The sequence below is a fragment of the Pinus tabuliformis genome, chromosome Q (genome assembly GCF_031772625.1).
Source record: "Pinus tabuliformis cultivar Carrire ecotype Pingquan chromosome Q, CPIR1, whole genome shotgun sequence".
NCBI lineage: Eukaryota > Viridiplantae > Streptophyta > Pinopsida > Pinales > Pinaceae > Pinus > Pinus tabuliformis.
The window spans coordinates 1,103,647,379-1,103,674,675 of NC_142296.1; the positions used below are offsets into that span (position 1 = coordinate 1,103,647,379).

General features: G+C 40.0%; 1 protein-coding gene across 1 annotated transcript in view; it reads right to left on the reverse strand.

The window, feature by feature from the left end:
• Positions 1-27,297, reverse strand: part of APP1 (aminopeptidase P1) — a 256,238-nt gene that overhangs the window by 200,872 nt on the left and 28,069 nt on the right. Inside the window, exon 2 of the mRNA XM_089385818.1 lies at positions 12,831-12,894. Within this exon, the coding sequence (XP_089241944.1) occupies positions 12,831-12,894 (64 nt within the window). The remainder of the gene's footprint in view (positions 1-12,830; positions 12,895-27,297) is intronic.

Genomic DNA, 27,297 nt, shown 5'->3' on the forward strand with positions numbered 1-27,297 from the left:
TTTGTATCTGGAAGTCCGCCTCGTCTTCCTTATAACTAGAGAAATAATCTCTAACCCCTGTTATATGTGCTGACACTCCACTGTCAATATACAAGAAACCTATGGACATGGAGCTAAAGAGGCAAGCTACAAGAGCAAATTCATCTTCCAACGTAGAAGACAAATCCTCAATGTTTGTTGAATTTGCTATCTGCTTCCCCTTCTTTTCCTTCTTTCGGATAATACATTGGCCGACATAGTGTCCATGCTGACCACAACTAAAACACTTGACCTTAGAAAGGTCTTTCTTCTTCTTGTCTCCCTTTGAGCCTTGTCCCTTATTGGAACCCTTCTTCGCCTTCCCTTTTCTTACTAGGACTACATTTTCTTACTCCTTCTCTACCTTCAGTGCTTTATTGCTGCTATTGGTGCCATTGACCAAGCTAAGCCTAAGCTCCTCCTGAGTGAAGTCACTCCATAGGAGATCCCAACCTGGAAGTGTATCCCACCCAAAAATTACTTGGATGAACATGCTCCATTCCTTGGAAAACCCATTCAGTGTTATTCACACTAGTTTGTCATCGCTTATCTTTTCTCCTACTGCATCCAATTCATCTCTGGTAAGTCGAACTCCGGTGAGCTAGGATGTAGCGTCCTCACCCTTATGCATCTTAATGGTCCTCAACTTCTCTCAGAGAATCAACTTCTTATTCTCTCGAGGATTCTTGTACAAACTAATAATTGTGTCCCACATCTGCGATATGTGAAACAATATGATCCTTGACTCCATCAAGGATAATCCTCTTCACTTTGGCATTCTCCCTTTTGTAGGTGGCCAGCCATTGTGGATCTACGGTATGGCAATCACATTCTCCGCATACTCCTTCAATCCATACTCATACAAAAAGAATGCCATCCTTGCTTTCCAAACACCAAAGTTGGAGGCTCCATCCAACCTACCCTGATCTTTCATACATGTTGTAGTCATCTCTGGAAATTCGTGAAACTCAAATAAACTAGACAATAACTGAAGAAATCGAACTAGGTTAAAACTCTCGGCTCTCTCTTCCTATGCACTGCATTGATTTACTCCTGCAAACCCTTTGCGCTTCTATCAGCTTTGATACCATGAGAAATTTCCTTAATTGCAACAACTAGAATTTATTTTATCTACTGGAAATTATTTGTCTTCGTAAATTTAATTACAGCAAATAATGATTAATTCACTAATGTAATGTTCACAAATAAATACACGAATTAAGAAATAATGCACACACAAAATTATTGACACAGGTATTTTTTGACAAATGTCCTTGGAAAAACCCCAATGTGGGGAAAACCAGTTCTACGGATGAGGGTTTATATAATTAATAAATCTTCAACAATTTGAGAATTACAACTACTTGCCTCTCACTGTAAAAGCTTCAGCAAATAATATTCTCTTCACCAAATCGATCAAGAAACACAAAAGTCTCCCTCTGCAAATGAAATGGACCTCCCTGTGCAACTGGCACTCTTCCTACAACTCGCATTGGCTTTGCAACTCACACTAGCTGCTCCAGAAATTCGCACTGCCTCTGGGAAAATTATTCTACTAGTAAATCAACCTCTACTAACTCATCTAACCCACTCGCTCTGCCTCTGGGTAATGTCTCTGGCAACAATTTGAGAATTACAACTACTTGCCTCTCACTGTAAAAGCTTCGGCAAATAATATTCTCTTCACCAAATCGATCAAGAAACACAAAAGTCTCCCTCTGCAAATGAAATGGGCCTCCTTCTGCAACTGGCACTCTTCCCTGCAACTCGCATTGGCCCTGCAACTCACACTAGCTGCTCCAGAAATTTGTACTGCCTACTCACACTAACTACTCCAAAAATTTGCACTTCCTCTGGGAAAATTATTCTGCTAGTAAATCGACCTCTACTAACTCATCTGACCCACTTGCTCTGCCTCCGGGTAATGTCTTTGGCAACTAGCCACTGAATCAAGCTCCTTTGCCACTCGCACTGGTGAACTAGAAATTCACGTTGCTAATTTCAACCTCCTTTTCTGCTGAAGAAATCGATCTCCTTCCTGTCATTGGAAACTGGAAATCACTGAGAAAATATTCTTTGAAAAATTTCTCCCCAAACTCACTGTTTAAACCACGTTGTTGGTGTCTCCCTCGGCGCCCTCACACTCACTGGGTATCTTTGTGTGTTCCCCAAAGCCCCATCAACTTGCTCTTATAATCTTTCGTTGAGCAACCAATGGCCACGATCTAATCACAATCGATGGCTAAGATCATTTTGACCCCATCAAGTGACTTTTCTAGAAGTCTCTAGAGAAAAATCGATTTTCCTCAATTAATTTGATTTAATTAACTAGTTTTCCTAAGTTAGACTTATGAAAATATTTAATAATTGGCTAATTAATCTAATTAAGGCATTTCTTCCGAAACATTTTCTAGGTATTGGAGAAAATGTGTTCCTTAGCCTCATAGACACCATAGAGACTAGAAAACTTGTCTATTGCTTCCAAAAACCAACACACTTCGTGCTTCATCTATAAATATACCACATACACATGGTCAAAGATATATGAGTTGTTTCAAAGAGAGATTCCGCCTAAAAAAACCTAAATTCAGAGATCTACAAAGGTTGTTTAGAGATCTTGGCTGCCAAAAGTGGTTGCTCATCTGTTTGTTTTCCCATGTGTTGAAGTTGTAGAATGGCTAGTGAAACATGTCAACTTGGAAGAAGCCATGATCACAAACAATCGTTGGAAACCCATTGCTTCTTGCACTGCCTCTTATATTGAAATGTACCATGAGCTACCCAAAGAAGAAGTGTGCTTGAATGAAGACTTGCTAATAGACTTCCTAGAGAATTGCTTAAGACATGGTGGACCAACAAAGGGACTTTGAGAACATAGGCAAACAAGGAATATCTAGTGAATATGTTGAAAACCCCTTTCCAACCGGTGGTTCCAATGTGGTGCCAACTATATGGTCAATCCAATGTTGAGACCTTCCCTGAAGGATGGGTTCCGCTCATGTACATTGTAGCAGTCAAGGGAAGGATATTTAACTAGGCAGGCATCCAGTCAAGCTTTTTGAGGGAAAGCATTGAACAAGCTCCATATCCCAAGGAAGGCTAGCAACGTCAATTTTTCATGGCCTCTTATCTCCTAAACATAGTCTGTGCCTAAGTTGCAGGAAACGTGGCCCTAGGGGTCGTTTCCCCAGGGGAAACGAAATGAAACGCGTTTCCCCGTACCGTATGGCCTGGAAACGCGTTTTCGGCCGTACGGCCACGTTTCCCGAAATGGAAACGTGGCCGTACGGCCGAAAACGCGTTTCCAAGCCGTACAGGGCACGTTTCCCCAAAAAAACAGTTGTTTTTTAATTTATTTTTTTTAATTTGTTTTTAAATTTTTTTAGGGTTTCCAGGATGTTCTAGAAACCTATTATAAAGTTATAAAAGAGCAGTTTGTCTCATTCTCTCATCACACTATTCAACAAGTCGTTTCTCTTAGAGACTGGCAGTTGTTTCAGCTAGGGTGTTTTGAGTAGTGAGCAAAGTAGATTTCAGCAGCAGGAGAAAGAGATTTCAGCAGCAAGAGAAAGAGATTTCAGCAGGAGATTTCAGTAGCAGCAGATTTGGCTCAGCTACAACCATATTTCTCTTCTCTTTTCTGGCATTTCGGGGTAGTCTCAACCACAGATAATTAATTTGGGTAAGCCACATTCATTTTTTTAGTTTTTCTTACTATTTCTTCAATTTTTCTAGGGTTTAGGAAGCCAAAAATATGAAAAACGTTTTTTATTGATAGATTTGTTTTTTATTGATTATTCATGACTCATGAGTATATGTGATGTAAATTTAATCTTAATGTTTAAATGTAATAAATTATAATCATATAATGTAAATGTATCATTAATGCTTTATGATTGCACATATATATATTAATAATTTTTAAATATTTTTAATATATATATATATATTCGGCGTTTCCCCGTTTCCAAAATTTGGGGAGGTTGCGTTTCGTATCGCTTCCCGTTTCGGAAACTCGTTTCCGTTTCCCCGTTTCGTGCAACTTAGGTCTGTGCTAAGATGGCATTCCTAACAATGAGCTGGAGACGGACAATTCGCAAGGAACCAATCTATATCTACTACAAAATAATTTGGGAGGATCACTACATATGGGCATATGCACATATTTTTCCAAGATTTTTTGGTGCCTTTGTATGAATCATTATTCAATGAAGTTGCTCCATGTATGTCTAAAAGGGTCGAGTAAGTAATGCCCTCAGTTAGTGATTGGTTTGTAGACCAAGATGGCACTTACCTCAGGGTATTTGGATCAACTTAACCTCCCCACCTACTGCCCAAATTTATAATCGATGGAGTAGTGCTTCAAGAAATAGCTTATCAAGTTTACACCATTGTTCCACGGGGACTCGCCCCCACCCCTAGGGGTCTAGTTTCCTAGCTCCCCCGCGCTCCGGAGACTTGGGGATGAGAAGGGGTTGTTTCCCCACGCTCCCAAAAAACAGGGTACGCAGGGGGATGTTTCCTTGTGCTGAGGGGTCGTTTCCGAAAAGGGGGTTGTGGGGGGTCGTGGGGGGTCGAGGGGGTGGGGTCGTGGGGGGTCGAGGGGGGTTGAGGGGGGACGTGGGAGGTCGAGGGGGGATGTGGGGGCTCGAGAGGCCCGATTTTTTTAAATAAACTTTTGTTTATAATTAAAATTTAACATTAGTTTTAATACTTTAGGGTTTCAATTCATTTTCTTATAAATTTAATTCATCATTCGCTTTGGCCCCTCACTCCATTTGCAAGACGCTAGTAGTTCCTCTACAGCAGAGAGGAATTGGTCCACATATAGCTTCATCCACTCTATCAAGAGGAACAAGCTTACCTCTAAAAGAGCGGAGAAGTTAGTCGTTGTGCACAGTGCCCTACGTCTTGAGCATAGGAAGACACCTGAGTATTTGAAGGGACCAGCAACACGATGGGATGTTGATCCAGAGGATGATGCACAGGTAGATATGGAGGAGAGACTTGATGAGAGACAGATGGGGTTGGTTGGTGTGCCACTTAGCATGTTTGAGAATGCTAGTGATTCAGATTCAGATGGTGATATGGTTGATCCTTATTTATTCATGCAGTAGCTGGATGCAGAGACTAGCAGGGCATTACCTTGAGGCTTGAGCAATATGTGCTCGTTTATCTTTCAATATGTTGATGTTCTTATGTTATTCCGACTATAAAATTTTGACTCTTGATGTATCAGATTTGACTTTTATAATTTTATGTCATTATTCATTGTTCAGTGTTCAATGTTCATGGTAGGAAGTGGAACATCAATATGGTTTAAACTTAATCATAATGTATGATGTATGATTATAAATTAGAATTTTAAATTTATATGGTATTAGATAATGATATTCATATCAATGATCATGCTTTGCAGCGTTTCAATTCAAACCCAATTGTCATAGTGGACTCAATTTATAAATTATATTTTATATTTATAAGCTTTTAAGACCTTGACTTCCCCCCACGTTTCCTTAAAATTGGCAGGGAGCTTTTGCATAGGCCACTCCCTCGTATCCTTGCTCCCTCGCCCCCTCGTCCCAGAACCTTGGTGGAACATTGGTTTACACTAGGGTAGTTGGAGCACTCTCATGAACCAAAAAGCATTTGTGGCCACACATGCATTTACACCTGGGGGCATACCAATTAAAGGACATCAAGAGAGCTAAATAAGATTTTGAGGCATTGACGTTTTGTGTTTTGGGGACCAGATGTTCTACGGATAAGATCCAAGATCTGCGTTGAAATATCAATGCAAGTAATGCAAGTACAGGTGGTAGTAGCAATCAAAGACTTACGCAGAAGAATGCTTTAAGTTTTTCAGAATATCTCAAGAATAGGTGACAATCCTGCCCATACAAAAGCAGAAAAGGCTCAGGAAAAAAGGGAAACATTGGCCCAAGAGCGAGCAGCCCAGCAAGAAGCAGCTCATGAAAAAAAAAAATTGAAGCAAGAACTGTCGATTTTATTGTAGCTTTGGTCGGTATTCAAGTCAGCCAAAAAGAAGGAAATTGAATTTGATTCAAAATTATTCAAGTAGGCTCCTAAGGAAAACGAAATTTAAAATTTGAATTTTGCCTCCAAGAAGTCAAGTCAGCCCAGCCTTTTGACCCACCTTTTGGGGCACCTTAGAACTATATAAATAGGGCTTTAACCCTTCTCATTTTGGAGATAATCTTCGTGGAAAATCACCAAGGAAAGGGAACTGCAAATCTTCATCAAGGACGAATCAAGCAAGAGATAGATTTGAGTTACTTATCTAAGGAAGAAGAAGAAAGGTCAAAGTTCTGGGATTTGTCCTGTATGAAGAAAGAGGGTTGGTCAAGCCCTAGAAATCTATCCATGGGAGAAGGATTGGTCAAGCCCTAGGGATTCCCAGGTTGTTTACGAAACTCAGATTGTACTCTTGAAGAATTGATCAATTCCTCCTAAGAAAAGATTGTTGAGTTTTCCCAGTTAGGATTTTCCCACAGTAAACTTTTGTGTCTCTTGTGTTTGGCTGTCTCTTCGTGATCATACTATCATTATTGTTTTACTGTTGATATTTTCTATGTATAATTGTTTAATGATGAATGTGACACAAGGTTAATTGGTTAAAGAAACATTGGAAAGTAATTATCAGATTAGGAAATCATGAAAATTCAACATGGTATCAGAGCCAGTTTTATGAGCAGCTTTTTGAAGTATCTTTAATAAGATTCGTGGATCAATCTGAGATATATCTGAAGTAGTTCAAGTCACTTAAGAAGAAATGAAGAAGGCTTATTTGTAGCATGAAGTAGAGTGATCAGGGTTAAAGAAGATCGATTTTCTTCTTGTCTTGGTTTACTTTTGTTATGTTGAAAATTCGTTGTTCTAAGATACATTCCTATCCCTGTACAGAGACCTGAAACTCGGACCTATTCAAGCCTCAGGAGAACCTAATTTTGGGCCCACCACAAGTCTGTCTGAGGCCTCTGTCCGTACTCTGTCTGAGGCCAGTCTCAGCCCTCCTAAGGCCTTTTTTGCAGCTGTCTCAAAGGCTGAATTTCAGCCCCCTTTTTCTAAGGCAGATTCAGCCCCTGTTTAGGGTTGTTCTGAGCAACCTTCAGACCTGTTTAAGGCAACTTACTGAGACGCAATTCAGGCTACCTGAGGCCCATTCTTGGACCTGTAATTAAGGCATATTCAGACCTATTCTCTGAGGTAAAATCAGCCCTAGTTAGGGCATATCTGAAGCATTGTTCTAAGTAAATTTTAGCACAGATCTGAATTTGAATGCAGACCCCTTGTGTTATGTCTACATGTTCTGGAGAAAACCTTTTGAAGACTTGAACCAGTGAAGCAGGAAGCAGCCCTAGTCGAAAACTTAAAGAAAGTTATGATAAAGTTGGGCACCTATAATATTGATAACCTAAGGTATGAATCTTTTGCTCAAAAGTTCATGGAACAAGTCTGAGATACCTCAGGACTGAGGAAGGCCAGTGAGACAAATATTTGAAGAAAATTGAAAACTTGCATGGTAAAACTTGAAGGATGTTGTTTACAAAAGGATCAGTTAATGGAATGAACTTCTCTTCAAGAGAGTAATGAGATTAAAGCACCAAAGTGTGTTCTTAAGTGAGAATCACAAATGAGTGTGTCATATTTGGATGTGCCCCATCCAAGGATTTACAGTATAGTTCAATACCAAATTTTCAGAGACCACTCTTAAGGAAGCATGGGCCAGGAAGGTCATCCGGAATCAACAGATTAAGTTTTGAGGATAACCAACTACCAGCAGAGGAGGTGTTTAATTATATGGATAGTCTTATGTCCCTCAATGATGCCCTTACAGATGGACTTAGTGCAGATTGGCCTGCGAGAGTTGTTGCTTTTAACTACTTATGGAAAATGCTACAGTGAGACAAGTATTTGAAGAAAATTTGAAAATTTGCATGGTAAAACTTGAAGGATGTTGTTTACATAAGGATCTGTTAATGCAATGAAGCATGGGCCAGGAAGGTCATCTGGAATCAATAGATTAAGTTCTGAGGATAACCAACTACCAGCAGAGGAAGTGTTTAATTATATGGATAGTCTTATGTCCCTCCATGATGCCCTTACAGAGGGACTTAGTGCAGATTGACCTGCTAGAGTTGTTGCTTTTAACTACTTTTGGAAAATGGGACAGTGAGACAAGTATTTGAAGCATGGGCCAGGAAGGTCATCCGGAATCAATAGATTAAGTTTTGAGGATAACTAACTACCAGCATAGGAAGTGTTTAATTATATGGATGGTCTTATGTCCCTCAATGATGCCCTTACAGAGGGACTTAGTGCAGATTGGCCTGCTAGAGTTGTTGCTTTTAACTACTTATGGAAAATGCCACAGTGAGACAAGTATTTGAAAAAAATTTGAAAATTTGCATGGTAAAACTTGAAGAATGTTGTTTACATAAGGATCAGTTAATGGAATGACACATGGGCCAGGAGGTCATCCGGAATCAATAGATTAAGTTTTGAGGATAACCAACTACCAGCAGAGGAAGTGTTTAATTATATGGATAGTCTTATGTCCCCCCACGATGCCCTTAGTACCTACAGAGGGACTTAGTGCAGATTGGCCTGCTAGAGTTGTTGCTTTTAACTACTTATGGAAAATGGGACAGTGTGAAAAGTATTTGAAGCATGGGCCAGAAAGGTCATCCGGAATCAATAGATTAAGTTTTGAGGATAACCAACTACCAGCAGAGGAAGTGTTTAATTATATGGATAGTCTTATGTCCTTCAATGATGCCCTTACAGAGGGACTTAGTGCAGATTGACCTGCTAGAGTTGTTGCTTTTAACTACTTATGGAAAATGCTACAGCAAGGGCTTAAAGGGGTACAGGACATAACCCAAAGTTTTGAGGTCATGAAATTTTTTTTGGAATTTGGATGATCCACATCATAAAGTGGCCCAGGCAGCACTTTTCACACTTGTTGACTTGATACCAGCTTGTCGAAAGCAATTTGAAGGGTACATGGAAAGGATCCTAATTCAGGTCTTTTCACGGTTGGTTGATCCAAAGGAGTTAGTTAGGCAACTTTGTTCATCAACGTTGGAGATTGTAAGTAATACTTATAGCATAGACTTGGTCCTTCCTGCCTTACTCCGTTCACATGATGAGCAGCAAAGGCCAAGGTGACTATTGAGTTTGTTATATCTTCCTTCACAAAGTTAGGAATGAATCATGAAACTTCCAGTGTAAGTGGGTTGCTGAAATTGTGTTTCAATGTTAGCACCACTGGCAAATGATAAGAATACAAAACTTAAGGAGACAGTTGTTACTGCTATAATATCTGTCTATTCATATTTTGATTCTAAATATGTCTTGAATTTTATTTTAGGCCTCCCAAATTGAAGGGAAAAGCACATTGCATCAATCTCTAAAGCAGTGTACACCAAGAATTGAAGTGGACCTCATGAACTTTTTGCAAAGTAAGAACCAGCAGACACGGTCTAAGTCATTATATGTCCTGTCTGATCTTGTCAGCACATATTCTGAGGAGGGTTATTCAGGAACAACTGCAAGGAAGGAAATGAAAGCAACATGTTGATGATGATGACGAGGATGATGAGTTTGCAGATGGATTTCAATGATTTCTGCGGGAAGGCAAAGATCAAGAGGGAGATGACAATTTCCTACAATCCTCAAAGATAAGTACTTTATATCTCTCTTCCTTGATTATTATTGTTTTACTATTAGTTAGCCTCTTGTATTTGTTTCTTTTGTTAAATTGTAATCGTTTCTTCCATGACCTCTTAATAAGGGTTGCAGGTACATCGTGAAGGCTGTCAAGGCTCTGGCAGCAGATGAAAGCAGTGGGAAGAACAAAGCAAAGCTTGTGACAAGAGGATTCTCCTAGAGTGATCTCAATTCAAGAGGGAGGAATTGTACTCACATCTAGAACCGTGTCTGATGACTTGAAGAGCTCCTAGTTCAGAGGGAGCAGGCAAGGCAGCAAGTTTGAAGGATGCCATGATGAAGGAAATTGTGCCAAAGAGAAGTCTGTGGTGACTTCCAAGTGAATCTACAAGTTGAAGTATGCGATAGATAAAACAAAGCAAGATTAATGAGGATTTTCCCGGAACGACGGAAAGGTCTATGAGGAGACATTTGCTCCAATTGTCAGGTACACTTCTCTTAGAACTATTATTTTTGTTGATTTCAATATGGGTTGGAAATTACATCAGGTAGATGTGGAGATCGCTTTCTTCAACGGATAATTGAGGAAGAAGAAGTGTACATAGAGCTACCTCAAGGCTTTGAGGTACATGAGAGGGAATCTCATGTTTGTAGACTAAATAAGGCTTTGTAAGGACCTCGGGCATTATATCCTCGGATGGATAGATATGTGATGAGTCTTGGTTGATCCTGTTATCATATGACTTTTCTCTGACGGGAGCAGAAAAACTCATGTGACAGAGGGAGCAACAATGGCAGATGGATTTGCTTACGTGATAGGAGCAATCAAGCCATGCTTCAATGTCAGAGGAAGTTGACCTATAAGTTCAAGATGAAGGATCTTGGTTTGATACATTACTTCTTGGAACTAGAAGTGTGGTAGACGCCAGGTGAGATCTTCCTTGGTCCAACGAATCATATTATTATGATCCTTCAGAGATTTAGGATGATGGGCAGCCAGTCCATGGCCACTTCCATGGTAACTAATCCAAAGGAGCTGAATGGCAGAGGGAGCAGCCAAGATTGCCACAACAGGATCTGTTTCAGTGTTAGAGGGAGCACCCCGTTAGAGTGGCACGAAGGTAGGTGTGGCACAACATGTGTTGAAGCACTGGCTGTTGGAAAAAGTGACTATATTTTGTCTTCATAATTGTCATTGTACTCATGTCATTATGTATATCTTATGTAACAAGCAAAAGAAGAAAGAAAAATATTATTTTCAAGCATGGGTTTCATGCTCCATTTGATTGGTCAATTAGGTCAAGCATACATTTTATGCTTCTAGGGTTTGTCAAGTCAAAAGAATATTTTTCATGAGTCAAGAGAGTCATTATCATTTGTATAAGACCCATTTGGGCAAGTTGTAACATGTAAAAGATATTATTTTTGTGTCTAGAAAGTCATTTGTAACCTCCAAGACCAAGTCAGCCCTACCAAAGGAAGTCGGCCTAGAAGAGGCCTAATTCAACCTCATGAGAAGCATATATATAGAAGGAACTTCAACCTCATTAGCACACAATCATCTCATCTTCGATCTGCAATAAGAAGCAAGAAGAAAAAGGAGCGATGGTCTAGGAGAAGGAAGAATCTCAAGAAGAAACCGAAATTTGACTTTTTTACACATTTATGCTCACACATGTGAGAAAAGCTAGGGTTTCTGCAGTTTGTTAGGGGCCGAAGTTGGAGGTCCAAATTTCAGACCTGAGGTAGAGGGCCAAAACTGTGATTTGGAGCAAATTGGAGGAGGTTTGACCTTTGTTGACTTGGTTGATCTTTGACTTGTTTGAAAGAGATTTTTGGAGGGCTGACTTGGTGCTTGGAGGAGGTCTTGGTCTTGAAGTTTGGATCTTGGATTTTTCATTTGAATTGATTCTATAAAAAGAGAAGAAAGCTATTTCTGGGTTTTCCCCTTGGACGGGTTTTTCCCCAGCTTGGAGACTACATCTTGTGTTCATTGTTTTTCTGTGATCTTCATTGTTTATGGTTTGGTAATTGTTTGATGTTAAGAACAAAATAAGGAAGAAGAAGAAGAACATAATCAGATCAAGAGAAGAAGTTAATATAATATCACAAGCAATTATCAAGTAAAGCGAAATCACCCTAAGTGATGCCCTATTAATTTCTCAACATGATATCAGAGCTAAGGTGATGGAAGAGGCAGCTGGAAGATCACTGTTGAGAACATAAGAGGAAGACATTTATTCTAGTCACCTTGCAAGGATACAAGGAAGGACATAAGGAAAGGCTCAAGGACAGAAGGCTCCTCATTCACCTTGAAGAAAGGCAACTAGATTTGAAGGCTCTTGGAAGAAGACACTTGGAAGGCTTTTGATTGCAAGAAAGCATGTTGGGAAAAGGAAGACCTCTCTATGTTTTGAAAGATCTCTCTCTTTTGGAAGACCTCTCTCTGTTTTTGGAAGATCTCTCTGTTTTGGAAGAAAGCATCTTGGGAAGGGACATCGATCTCTCTCTGTCTTGAAATATCTCCTTGTGGACATTGGAAGACATCTTTGAAGAAGTAACAAGCATCTTGGGACCATAATTGAAGGAAGCTTGAAGAAAGGGTCAAAGCACCTTGGGAGTATCATTAATGCAATCTTGAAGGGATACCATTGAAGAACTTTTGAAGGCATCAAGCAGATCTCATCTTCAAGTAAGTCTATCTCTTGCATAAACGCATAGTAAATACTCAAAACACCAAGAAATTATTAATCAAAATAGCTTTCACAAACTTCGGTTTTAAAAATACAGCTTTGATAGCATGTGAACAACAAAAATGAATATCCTTATGGTTCAAATATATTTTGTACATGTATACATATTTTTTGCATGAAGAGCTGTTAAAATATTGCACACACAACATACATATTATGAATCTCAAGATCGAGTGCTATGGGTTGAAATGTTTTTGGCATTCGCTTATAACAAGCTACATGAATAGATATATCAAAAATAATAATGTTATCCAATGACAAAAATGGTGAGAGTCATATCAAGCCCTCTGTTGTAAATACAAACAAATGAATAAAAGGTTAAAAAAAGATTCATAGAAAAATATGTGTATGCAAGAAAAATCCTACCTGCACTACCCGTAAACCCAGAAACATATTCGCGCCTTCTGTCGCTTGCAGCCACATATTCACTCTGTAAAAGTCAAGTTTATATTAGTTGATGAAATAAAATTGCTTTTAAAAAGAAACAAAGAGAAAATGAAATAGAACACTCTTTACACATCAAGTAAGTGTCTGAAAAAAGGCAATCTAGAAGGTAGATACAAAACATCAAAAACATCTTATAAAAAATGACTATGACACAACCTACATGTTATTAACTTAGCAATCTCTTATGACTATTATTATTCCAAATCTAATATGCACCCCCTAAATACAAAAGATACGGCACCTATGTTCCTAAAAATGGCATTCTATAGAACACAGCTACATTTTCATTCCCAATTCTATGCAGGAGCTTGGGCTGAAATCCTTCTTATGAGATGTCCTAACAATACTTAATATCTAATACACTCACACACACACTTTGTAGTATGAAAAATTCAATATTTAATATTAAAGTATCAAATATAAATACCTCCCCATAGCGAGTGAACATTGGATTCTTGCAAAGGTTATTATGCAAGGAGACATTAAGGGAAGGTGGTGACCTATACTGCCTCCCACGTGGCGATGGCAGCAGAATTATTACCATGCATGCGATGGCTGTTGGGAAGAAGTCAGCTCACATAGTATGGTGGATTCAGTCAGTAGCTAATCCGACCTTTTTCCACTATTGTGCAGTGTTCGTGCCTAGGCGGAAAGGTTTTATGGCTATAGGAGTTTGTGTATTGATGATATTAGAGCACACTAAAGGATCATTGTGAGGAAGCCCCAGGGATTCTAGCTTATTGGAAAATTATGAATTTAATTTTGGTTGCCTATAACTCTTTGATATTCATTGATTTCTCATGTTTTGTCTATAAGGGAGAAGTTTCAGTGTTTACAAGTTTCGTTTGTGCAAAGATCAGGCTATGGTCAAATTCGTGGAGGGAGCTTTGCACAGTCGACCAAGAGGCACAAACTGCAAATTCGATGATTAATACCCCATGGCTCTCGGTAGTTCCGGCTTGGCTTCAAATCTCACGGTGACAAAATCCTCTAGCAAACTTTGGGTTACAGATTGGCTCTTGCCTCTCCTTGATCAAACTCATGGTGCCAGTTACAGTGGTTTCCTTTTGTGAAATAGTATTGTTTCTGCTCATAGAATGGTTGGGGCTTTTTCCTTTAATAATTCCATTTTTCGATTCCTCTCCCTCTTTCAAAAACTCTCTTTAGTTGTCTTCCCTCCTTCAGAAACTAACTTTAGTTGTCTATTCTAGATTTGGTTTTATCAATTTTAGGAATAAGTTTCCTAGTAAGTAGATTTCTCTAGTTCAGACTAACATATCCCTTGGCTCCTAAATCCTCTGCACTCCCTATTATCTCTCTAATCCAATTAGCCTACTTGTTACCTTCTCATCCCCTATTCTTTTGCTATGGTCACCTATTGTCTGGCTTCATTCCTATAATGATGGTTCACACTAGTAGTGTTGGGGGTCATAGAGGACAAAGAGCTCAACCTACCCCTCCTTATTCCAAAGCCCAACGTTCGACAAAACATTCCACTACTATATTTTGCACACCACCGCTCCTGAAATTAGGAGAGAAATTCAAGAGGTTGAAAGTGAAGCTAGGATAGAAAGAAGGTTTATAAGTTTATAACTGATACAAAAGTAGAAAAGGAGGTGGGAGGCAAGATCCCTGATACTATCAACACCAGGACCCAATAAAACAAATACATGCAAACCAAAGACATTTATTGGCAAATAAAAACCATCATGGGGAAAGACTTGGTGGAGAGCTCAAAAACTCAATAGGAGATATATTGTGCATCGATTAGATGCAAAAACAAACTAGGAAGCTCAATGACAAGGTCACCATCTTGGCCATGAAACTTGCAAACCTGGATTTTACAACTTCTGAAGAAAAGGATACCTATCCTGATACGATTCAAGTTGACTCACCATCCAAATATATGGTTTTTCTAAATACTTTTATTTTATCAAATGCTAGCAACAAGGCTACAATCGTAAATAGAAATACTAGTATGCTTGTTAGCAGTTGGATAGATAGACAAAAACTAAGTTACCTTTTAAATTTTGTTAGCAAAGTCAAACTGTTTATCTAGACAAAAGCTATTTTGCTATGCTACTGGGTTGGTTTCCCAAGTGGTAAACCAATGGCCACAGCCAATTTTTTAAATCCATTATTAGCGAAGTAATATAAATGTTGCTTGGCTCTCGTCAATCTTGAACATGAGGTTCTAGCTCGGATATTGACAAGATACTCTACATAAATATAAATATAAAGTTGTTATATTAATAAGAATGTTGGTGACTGATTTCGTGAGAGCGATGGGGTTAGGGTTTCACTGCAGGAACGTATGCGATTTTCCGAGATTGCAATACGGCATTACCAACTGCCCCCGTAACAGATTCTCCCCTACATCTCCCCGTTTTCCTTCACCTTTCATCAGCATCGGGCACGATCATCCGGTTTTAGGGTTTTTAGGCAACTTGGATTTGGACCACCACTTACTCTCACTGACATACCTCCATTCCTGTAACATCGACTCTGCAGGCAACTGGCAACTTGCAATTACGACAGTTATGGATGAGCTAATAGATTATTCCGCGGATCCTTCAAAGGATGTGCCCATCTAGACGCATCCCAGGACCACAACGGCAGAATATTTCTCATTTGATAGCGAGCTCTCCGACAAAGTTGAAGCCCTTCCTACCATATCCGGCTCTCGCATTCCATCTATGACTCTGCCTAAAGACGCCCCATCTTTACCTGACTACATTTCGCAGCTGCTCTTGCCGAACTCTCTGGCCTTTGCAGATCCACCAACTAACCCTAATGAGCAAACCCTTGGGGAGGTCCAGGAATCGAACCCGCCTTCGTCCATCTCTTGCATACCCTCTACAGTCCACCCCTTGGTATCTGCTTTTCAGGTGCTAGTCTCGTCTGCCCATCTGACCTCGGTGACTCCTCCCCTGGGCAATTTCACTGGAATTGGCCCCATCCCTGGCATCTTCGCCTCCATACCATCGATGGCCCCATCGGGAACTAGGGCACCCCCAAATTCATTGGCTGCTTGACCTCTCTCGGAATCTGAAAAATATGCTGCTAGAATACGGGGGTTCAAGGAGGAAAAGGTGTCTAAAGCTACGGAATTGTGAGGTTTTCCTAAAGCTCACTGAGGACACACAGTTATTGGACTCCATGGACACAGCAGAGAAAGTGCTTGTAGGCCGTGTTCGAGGCAGACATTTTAGTGTGGAACAACTACAACAATGGACCTCAGAGGTTTGGGGTCATCACCTGAAAGACCCCCCAAAGGTTCAAACATTTGTTAAAGGATGGTTCGCACTTCGATTCAGCTACCTAGCACACACCAACTGGGTACTTTCCACAGTTTGGCATATCAATCAAGCGCCAGTGCTTCTTAGGAGATGGTCGTCGATGTTCAACCCAGAACAAGAAAGGGTAGATGCTGGGCCTATTTGGGTATGTCTCCCGGGGCTCTCGGTACATTTCTAGATGGAGGATGTTTTCAAGTGGATAGGGAATGCTATTGGCACCTACCTCACTTTCGATGATTCCTTTCAGATCACGGGGCATATGGCTTTTGCTAGGATACTAGTTCACCTGGATCTCACAAATGGCTTATTGGAACACATTAACATCCAGTGGAGAAATGCATCAAGGATGCATATTCTAGACTATGAGGGAGTCCCATTTAGATGCAGGAGATGCCATAAGGTGGGGCATCTATTCAAAGATTGCCCCCTAAATGGAAGGGCAAGCAAAAAGACACCGGTTCAGGATCCATTGGCACAGGAAGCTCATTTGCAGGGGGAACAGTGCCGGAATACAGAATCTCTAGAAGGGATGGCAGAAGCACAAACAGTCTCGGTAGCAAATGTGATGGCCTCTACACAGGCTACCCTGAAGAAGCGTGGCAGGCCTCCCCTCAGACCTCCTCCCACCTCCCCCGCCTCCAACCTGAACCCCAGTGGCCTCCGGAGATTCGGTCACTTCGGGTAAGAGCATCTCTTTCACTTCAGCTCATCTTTACATGATATCTTATCATCTGGTTTATCTATTGGTATGGGCTCTGCTTCCATTCCTGCTGCCTCTATCCCGGTTTCTTGTGATTTTGCTTCCACTCACCCCGTCTTCTCTCCCATCCCTCCCTCACTGTCGATTTCCCCTCCGCCTCCATCCTCATCTACAACTCTAGCCCCCCCAACATCTGGATATCTGACCCGTTCAAAATCCAAACGTCAGGCTTTGGATCATATCGGGCTCGACATCATACCCTCCCCCCCTCCGCATAAACTCCATAGAGGTCGACCATCCTCCCTCTCTAAAGCTCGATGTCTGGCTGGCGATGAGATAGCTTCGGGCAAGCAGTCTACTATTCCTGGGGTGCCTAGAGCAGAGCTCAATTTTTCTAGTGACTATCTGAGCATAAATCCTAAGGCAGAAGTATGACAAAGGCACTGGGAAGAGGTCCGAAAAAGGCACTGGGTTCAAGAACAAAGGCACATTTTTCTAGAAGGTTGAGCATAAGGGAGAGATAAGTACTTGAAGTGTAATTTTTCTTAAGTAAATTTTTCCAGAGAAAAGCATAATAAAATCCTCCTCATGTGAAATGCAAAGTTGTGGGCATTAAACTATATGCAAACAAACTAAAACTAGAAGGGCTACAGGGACACAAAAATTACTACAGCTCCTAGATCCAAGTAAAAGATATGTCATCTCAAGACCTCTACAAGGAGAACACTTTGCTATAGCCACAAAATACCAGTGTCCTAGGGGGGCGCGTCCCCCCTAATCTTTTTGCTAATAACAATTAAAAACATAAAAATAAAAAATGACAAATTTTAATATAATTAAAAAAAAATGAAAATAAAAACTAAAAGATAAATTAAAACTTTAAAACATAATCATTCACATTTCTCATTAAACCTACAATTTTACCGTGCCACCCGACATTTTCCTTCTACTGTTGCTCAACATTTTACCTTGCCGCCAGAGATTTCTTGCTACCGCTGCTCGACATTTTCCATTTGCAATTTGCTATGATTCAGATTTACCATCGACCGGGGGCCTAAGACATTTGGAGCTACAATTTTCATTTTGTGACTTGGAGTTAGCGGATTGGAGCTGCGATTTTCATTTTGTGACTTGGAGCCACTAGATTGGAGTTGTGATTCATTATTTAGTACTTTTTGAGAAATTTACTAGTATTTCACTGATTTCTATGTGTTTACTATGGAGACTTCAGCATAATGTCATTGTCATATGATTTTACTTTCGATGATGTAATGTGATTCTTGCATAACATAATGACCATTAGATGACATTGCATAGTGTGATCAATTCAAGTTAGTAATTTACATTGATGATTGCAGAACTGAGTCTAATTCGAAACGATGATCATATTTAGATGTACTGATTTATTTACTAATTTAGAAGTTAGGATGAATTGAGACTTCTATGATCCATATCTTCGGCGAAAATCACATGGAGAAATTTTTGTCGACGCGTTTCGAACCAACCAGCAGATCTGGCTATGCACTTTAAATAGGCAGGGCAGAATATCCAATGACTCAGATTTCTCGATAAGGTAACAACTAAAAAGACAACAGCTCGATTTGACCTGATAACGGCTAGTTTGACCATGATAAGGGGTATTATATTAATTTATATTATTTATTTATTTTATTTATATAAAAGAAATTTCAGTTATTAATATAGAATAAATTAATATAAAATAATAAGTAAATCATAAAATAAATTAATTTTAAATATATTAATAAACCTAAATTAATTTAAAATTGTTAGAAATGTATACTAGAATAGGTAAAATTAATATATTATAATAAGTAAATCATTAAATAATAATAATAAATAAATAAATAATTTCAAATATATTAATTAATAAGAATAAGAATAAAATTAATTTTGAACTGTTAGATAAAAATATTAGTTAGTTATAACGGCTAGTTTGACCATGATAAGGGGTATTTATTTTTTTTATTTTTTTTATTTTTTTTAAATTCGGTTATTAATATAGAATAAATTAATATAATATAATAAGTAAATCATAAAATAAATTAATTTCAAATATATTAATATATTAATAAAGTAAAATTAATAATAATAACATAAATAAATAATTTCAAATATATTAATTAATAAGAATAAAATTAATTTTAAATTGTTAGATAAAAATATTAGTTAGTAATATAAATATTCGTCAAAAAATTAGAGAACTCAAGGGTTGGAAATATAAAAATTAATTCAAGGTCTATTTAATGGTAAAAAAAAATAGTATATTAAAAATAGATTAATTTTAGAATTAACTTTATGTAAATTAAGTTTTAATTGATACCCAAAAAATAAAAATAAAAATAAAAGTAATAATAATAATAATTTTACCATATTAAAATTAATTAATAGTTTAAATTAATTAATTAAAATATATTTAAATTAATTTTTGTAGATAAATTAAGTTTAAATTAATAGTCAAAGAGTTTTCACATATAAATTAAAAATAAAAAATAAATAAATATAAATAAATAAATAAATAATAATAATAATAAATAAATAAATTACCATATTAAAAATTAATATATCAATGAAATAAGGGAGGAAAAGAAAGAAAACGACTAGGAGGAGAGGGCTGGGATCCAGCAACTACTGATCTTCCAGCCATCCTCTCTATTTTTTAATAATTTATAATTTTTATGACTTTGACATACTCCCATTTCCCCAAATTTTTCCTAAATTTTGGGGTTGCTTATATACATCCCCCTTGTGCGTATCCTCACTCCCGCGTTTCCCCATCCAGGAAACTCAGTGGAACATTGCAAAATACCTTTCTAGCAACTCAAAAACCAAGGACTCCTTGATGGATAATCCAACATCAATGTCTCCTTATTCGCTACTTTTATTTAAGGAGAAAAGCTAAGTATCAATGCTTCCTTGCCCTACTATCACCCATTACGATGCCCTCACAAGCGCAAGTAAACTATTAACAAATGCATCAACGATGTTAAAGAAAGGCAATAGCATGAGCAAAAACCAAAGTGCAAAAATGGAATGTCGTATTAAGAACTTGGAATATGGACCCCTTACTCATCTCAAGGTGACCATTTTGTTGGCGAGAGTAGATGAAGAGTTAAATGCCCAAATCAGATTTTCCCATGATTGGAAGTGAGGTGGCATTTCCCTCCTAAAAGGACTATCTCCTTCCATATGTTTAAGGTTTATTGAAGGTCTTCGCTGCTCACAATTTCAAGGTTTTGATAACAAAAGATGAAGTATCCAAGGCTTTCTAAAATGGACCAACTTAAAAAAGTGCCAATTTAAATAAGAATAAAAATGCAACACAAATACATAAAATAGATAAATGTCAAACATGCACATGTATCACGACACAAATGATCCCATTTGTTGAAACAAAGGTTTTAGTATTCAATGAAAAAACTCAACACTCTACGTCCAACCCATGAACTTCCCTTCAATCCAATCAACACTACCCATAGAACTTGATTAAACACTTTAGAGGGTGGCTTCACTTCCCCATTATCTCTTCATTGTCAGGGCTCTTTGCTTCATGTGTTTCAACTTTGTACCTTCCGTCTTCTAGGAAAAATCCAATATCACTTCCCTCCATACCTCTTTCTCCACTAAGATAAGTGAGGTGATCTACAACTAGAGTTTGGAGAGATCTCTAACTCTTTGTTAGTTCTTGTAACCTTAAAAAATAATAATAATAATAGTCTTTCTATTTCACTTGTGACTTAATAAAATTGTTAATTTCTTAATTCCAGATCTATTTTAGTTTTCAAACAATTTTTATACCCAGGAAAATATCTCTACAATCATTGAATGTAGAACACACTAGAATTTTTAACAAAAAATTAAATAGTGGAACCACAGAGAGGAAATATTTTACACAAGAAATAACTCTCCAATTACTCTTCACTTTTATTATCTGAACAGTGAGGGCTCACTTAAAAATTGCCCACAAAGAAATATAATTCTTTTACAGAAATAGAACCTAAACAAATTGATTCCCTAAAAACCCCAATACTGCACCAGCTGAATTTCTTTCGCTCATGCAGTCCTCCAAAAACTCACACATGTAGCCTCACACTCTCCCAAATGTCACACACACAACTCACATGCTATCTCTCTTATGCATGCAGCCCAAATCTCTCCTTGCAATCACACATGTAGCTTACTAGCTACTCTATGCAAACCCTAGCTCATGCAGCCTCTTTGAAGCTAAAACTCACTCCCATGTGTGCCTCTCTAGAACTCTGGTGCTCAAAAAACTAGTATGACCTCATCCTCTACCCAATCTTCCTTCTCTGGAATATTCTCCATTGTTGCAACACTTCCATTCTCTTCATCCCTTCATCCCTGAGCATCACGTCTTTCTCCTCTCCTTATCCTTGCTTTTATGATTTTTCATGGAGCTATATCTCGAACCTTAAACTCCAAAGTGACACATGAATGAGATTGACATTTGAAATTAAAAGAATTAGCTAAAGTAAATAATTTTACTTTTTCTTAGTTTCTTTAGCTCAATAGCCAACATATTCAATTATGTGCTTTTACTAAGTTAGACTTAGGCTAAATTAGAAAAGCAACTTACTCAATACATTGAGCAAGTATGCTAAGGAGACTCCTGCATGCTTGACACCTAGCCAATGCAGAAGTACCTGTTTGTTGCTACAATCATCAACACTCCCTCTTAGCAAGGAAGGTATTCTGCACCACTCCCAGCTTATCTTTGTAGAAGACAAAACTTCCATATCACCAAGGGTTTGGTGAGAATATCTACAACCGACTCATCTGTGGACCTAGCATGGTACATTGGATTCTCCAAGACATTGATAGAACTCTGATTATCACAATGTATCATAGCAAGCTCCAACTCCTAATCAAATAATCATGTCAGCGATTTGTCAAGCCAAATAACTTCACAACTACCAAACTTGTTGCCATATATTATGCCTCTATTGAACTGAGTACCTCAAAAGTATACTTCCTTTTGAACTAGGAAATCGTTGTTGATCCCAAGATAAAGCAAAACCTTGAGGTGCTTTTCTTGTCCATGGCACTCCCAACCCAATCTGAGTCTGTATACCCCTGTAGCAGCATTGAATCACTCCTAACATATCTCAGCCCAAACTTCATTGTACCATGCAAGTACCTGAGCACATGGTTTGTTGCAATCCAATGCACCCACCTCAATTCCACCATGAACTAGCTCAAGGTGTTTCAAAACAAAGCATATATCTAGCCAAGTGTTGACCAGATACATCATAGAACCAACAAGCGGCCTATACAAAGTGGGATCCACCAACTATGGATCCAAAGCACTCATTGTCTTCAGATTGGTGATCATAGGTGTAGTCACAGTCCTATAGTGCACCATCCTGAACCTCCTCAAAATATCAACTGCATATGTCCCTTGCCCAAGGAAAATCTTGCCTAACTGCTACCACACCTCCAAACCCAAGAAGTAAGGCACCATGCAGATTTCCTTCATCTCGAACTCCAAATCCAAATCTTGTTTGCACATCTTAATGAGCTTCTCTAACCCTGTGAAAAATAGGTCATCAACATAAAGTACCAAGAGGAGTGGATCATCACCAAGTATGTAGTACAAGTAGGGATCCACCTCGCTCTTGGTCAAGCCAATGCTGAGTAAGTACCCATCAATCCTTGAGTACCATGGTCTAGGTGGTTGCTTGAGTTCGTATAACACCTTCTTCAACCTGTACAAATGAGAATCCTCTCATGTATCTCAAAGACCTACCACTGCTCAATGTGTTGATTTTTGTGTAGCTTGGGAGGCACTCCAAGCCCTAGTGTTCGAGGGTTGGAGGTCAAAGTGCCACAAGTAGGCTTGTGGGCTTGGAACCCAAGTATGGGGTTTTGCACCTTATCGTGTTTGAGGCAACTCCGAAGGCACATTTCTACATGTGATGGCATAAGACGATAGAGGTGGGAAAGGAGAATCCAACGCTTCGAGAATCGTCCAATTTCGAGTTGTAGAAATGGAGAAATGAATTTTTTGAAGTTGAAAATTAATTATTGGTTTTCAAGTCATGTAGGCTTGATGTAAAATTAGCCAATAGATGTGTCTCTTCATCTATTCATTAGAGCCCGTCATTTGGCTGTAAATAGAGGGTGAATTGGAGTTGTTTGAACATCCATTTTGGTGCAACATCCTCTTAAGAAAGAGCTCTAAGATTGCCCTAGCTACAGCAAGGAGGAGAGGCTCTAGACAACGTTGAGGAGGTCTGAATTATTGTGATGGAGGCCGAGTGAGCTGCAAGAGCAGCGGACTGTCTTTGGGTTGAAAAGAGGGTCGAGACTGTTGTTCTAGAGGCCGAGTAGCCTTGCTGGTGGGCTGAGCTGCTTAGGGTCAAAACGTTGTGTATTGGAGTGTGTTTGGGCACCGAAAAGGAGGATTGTCTCATGGTTTAGGGTTGTTGTGCTAGGCCGCAGGCCTTAGCACATAACTGGAGTTGCGTAAAGGGATGTCAAGGGTGGACTAGTCCCGTAAGAAGGTAGTGTGGGTGAGGAAGAGGCTTCCCAAGGTATGTCGCAGCCCCTTGAGGCCTTGTTTGTGAACTATCACAAGGGTTTAAGGCTGCAACACGTGCCCTAACCAGGGTTGTCACAAACATAGAAGCAAACACCATTACAACAATGTTTTGGAGGGGTGTTGGGTCATTGATTTGTGGACCAGAGCATGGATCAGTTGATGGGCTGCTTGTAGGAGGCCTTAGGAGTTGTTTGGAGGAGCCCACATGGATTGTTGGAAGAAGTGTTGCAGATGTTCCCTTGGATGATGATTTGATGGTGTCCTACGTGAAGGACATATTGATGTGCCCAGATTTGTGCAATAGCTCCTATATTGCAAAACAAACGGCGGATTGGTGGACTCTATGGGCAGCGATGTGTAAGGGTCTCCTAAGTGTGGGGATGCCCTAACTAGGTTCGATGCTAAAGCGTGGGCTTGGTCCCTCGTGGACTGTTGGAGGGCAACGTGAAAGAAGACCAAGTGTGGATGTGATTGGGCACTTATGGTCTGTCGTAAGATAGCGAGATAGCGTCCAATATTGGAGCCCGGTGAGCAACACCTTGATGGACAAAGGTTGTTGCTAGAGAGGCAGTTGTTGGAGCTCAAGGGTCTGATCAGCCATGAGCAGTTTTGTGGAGTTCGAGACTTGTGTGTGGAGAGCTTCTAAAGCAGATGATGGCCAGTTCTCCTAGCCCATATTCATTGTGGGAGATGGAAATCTTGCAGCGATAGGTGGCATCTCTACGTGCCCTTTGTTGGTCTTCATCAGAGCAGCACAAGAAGATCATAGTGGGTTGAAGTCCCTAAGTAGTTGAGGAGCAACAGTGCGTGCAGATCGAGAGTTGTTCACAAGTGGAGCTATGAACAACTCGACAGGAGTCTCGATGTGTTGATGTGTTACTGGGATGAACGATCAACTAGTGAGCAGATTGACAGCCAAGGTTCAGTGGCCAAATGGGCTTAGAGCATTGATAGAGGCAGAGCTACAGATCGAGAGTCGAAGGACCAGGCAAGTACAGGGTACGACCAAGAGGAGTTGAGAGAGCATGCGACAGCCAGATGGTCAGAGTATCTTGTTGAGGGTAGATTGGTTGTCGATAGAGTAACACCAAGCCCTAGTTTGTATCTTGTATTAATGGATGTATGAGGGCCATTATCCCTAGTACGAGAGCCCTAGACTGTTGTATTATATGTTGTTTAATATAATGAAGTTGGGTTGAAAACTGTAAAAAGTTGTCTATATTCTGTGCATGTGTGATTTACTATTGTTTATATTCCACTATGCAAAGTAGTATCATTGAGATTCTTGGTTTGGTAGCGTCAGAGATTTTAAGATTCTATCCTAGACCCAAGATCATGGAAATTCAACATGGTATCAGAGTGTATCTGAGCTACTTTGAGGGACAGTGAATCAAAGTGTGCACAGCGAAGCAACTTAGAGGGAGTTGTGGGTGTCTAGATCATGGAGCAGAGGGTTCAGTTGAGGACATGGAGATGTGGTCTTGACAGGTTACATGGCGAGATGGGTTGGGAGTTCTGGTGGATTGGTGGTGAGCCTAGTGAACAACAGTTTGTTGTAGGGCAGATTGTTGATCATGCACTTTTGTTTATTTGTCATGGATAGTTGGGACAACTCGAGGGTTTCTTTGGCTTGGACGAGATCAGGTTGATCGAGATGGCTTCATGTGATGGACTACAGGTTTGCAGGCTAGAGTCTTCATCGGATTGTGATGTCATATATCCGAGATTGGTGAGATTTGCACAAGTGGTATTTGATCCAGGAGGATGAGTGCTTGCAAGACTGAGCCAGTGGAGATCGTGTAGGCTCAGAGGGAGTCTAGCCTCAAAGGGAGCAACCCTATGGAGGTTTGGGATCTTCAAGTTCAGATGTGATGAGGCAAAGGCACTACCGAGATTTCCAGATTCATCTACAAGGTATGTTGCAATGATGGATGCCAGATGGGCTAGTGTTGTCACTGAATGATGATGGTTACTTCCTAGTCTTGGAAGTACCTCCTTCACTAAGAGGGAGTGTTGATTTTTGTGTAGCTTGGGAGGTACTCCAAGCCCTAGTGTTCGAGGGTTGGAGATCAAAGCACCACAAGTTAGCGAGGGGGTGTTGATTTTTGTGTAGCTTGGGAGGTACTGCAAGCCCTAGTGTTCGAGGGTTGGAGATCAAAGTGCCACAAGTAGGCTTGTGGACTTGGAAACCAAGTATGGGGTTTTGCACCCAATCGTGTTTGGGGCAATTCCGGAGGCACATTTCTACATGTGATGGCATGAGACAATAGAGGGCGGAAAGGAGAATCCAACGATTCGAGAATCGTCAAATACGGAGTTGTAGAAGTGGATAAATGAATTTTTTGAAATTAATTATTGGTTTCCAAGTCATGTAGGCTTGATTTAAAAATTAGCCAATAGATGTGTCTCTGCATCTATTCATTGGAGCCCCTCACTTGGCTATAAATAGAGGGTGAATTAGAGTTGTTTGAGCATCTATTTTGGTGCAACATCCTCTCAAGAAAGAGCTCTAAGATTGCCCTAGCCACAGCAAGGAGGAGAGGCCTTAGATAGCGTGGAGGAGGTCTAAATTTCTGTGATGGAGGCCCAGTGAGCTGCAGGGGTAGCGGAATATCTTTGGGTTGAAAAGAGGGTCAAGATTGTTGTTCTAGAGCTCTGAGATTGCCCTAGCCGCAGCAAGGAGGAGAGGCCTTAGACAATGTGGAGGAGGTCTAAATTTCTATGATGGAGTCCCAGTGAGCTGCAAGGGCAGCGGAATAAAGAGGGTCAAGACTGTTGTTCTAGAGGCTGAGTACCCTTGTTGATGGACCAAGCTACTTAGGGTCAAAACGTTGTGTATTGGAGTGTGTTTGGGCACCGAAAAGGGGGACAATCTCACTGTTTAGGGCTATTGCGCTAGGCCTCAGGCCTTAGCACACAACTGGAGCTGCGTGAAGGGGTGTCAAGGGTGGACTAGTCCCTTACCAAGGCAGCGTGGGTGAGGAAGGAGCTTCCCAAGGTATGTCGCAACCCCTTAAGGGCTTGTTTGTGAGCTGTCATAAGGGTTTAGGACTGCAACACATGCCCTAACCAGGGTTGTCACAAACGCAGAAGCAAACACCATTACAACAGTGTTTTGGAGGGGTGTTGGGTCCTTGATTTGTGGACCGGAGCGTGGATCAATTGATGGGCTGCTTATAGGATGCCTTAGGAGTTGTTTGTAGGAGCCCACGTGGATTGTTGGGAGGCCTACCAAGCAACCAAGGTGACAGCAGGGACATAAGATTGGAAAGCAAGAGGACAACAGCAAGGAGTGTTGCAGATGTTCCCTCGGATGATGAGTTCTACGTGAAGGACATATTGACGTGCCTAGATTTGTGCTATAGCTCCTCTATTGCAGAACAAAGGATAGATTGGTAAAGTCTATGTACAGCCATGTGTAAGGGTCTCCTAAGTGTGGGGATGCCCTAACTAGGTGCAGATGCTACAGCATGGACTTGGTCTCTCGTGGATTGTTGGAAGGCAGCGTGAGAGAAGACCAAGGGTGGATGTGATTGGGCACTTATGCTCTGCCAGAGGATAGCGAGATAGTGTCCAAGATTGGAGCCCGGTGAGCAACCCAATGATGGACAAAGGTTGTTGCTAGAGAGGCGGTTGTTGGAGCTCAAGGGTCTAATCAGCGAAGAGTAGTTTTGTGGAGTCTGAGACTTCTATTTAGAGAAGGACTTCTACAGCAAATGATGCGCAATTCTCCTAGCATGTGTTCATTGTGGGAGATGGACATCTTGCAGTGATAGGTGGCAGCCCTTCGTACCCTATGTTGGTCTT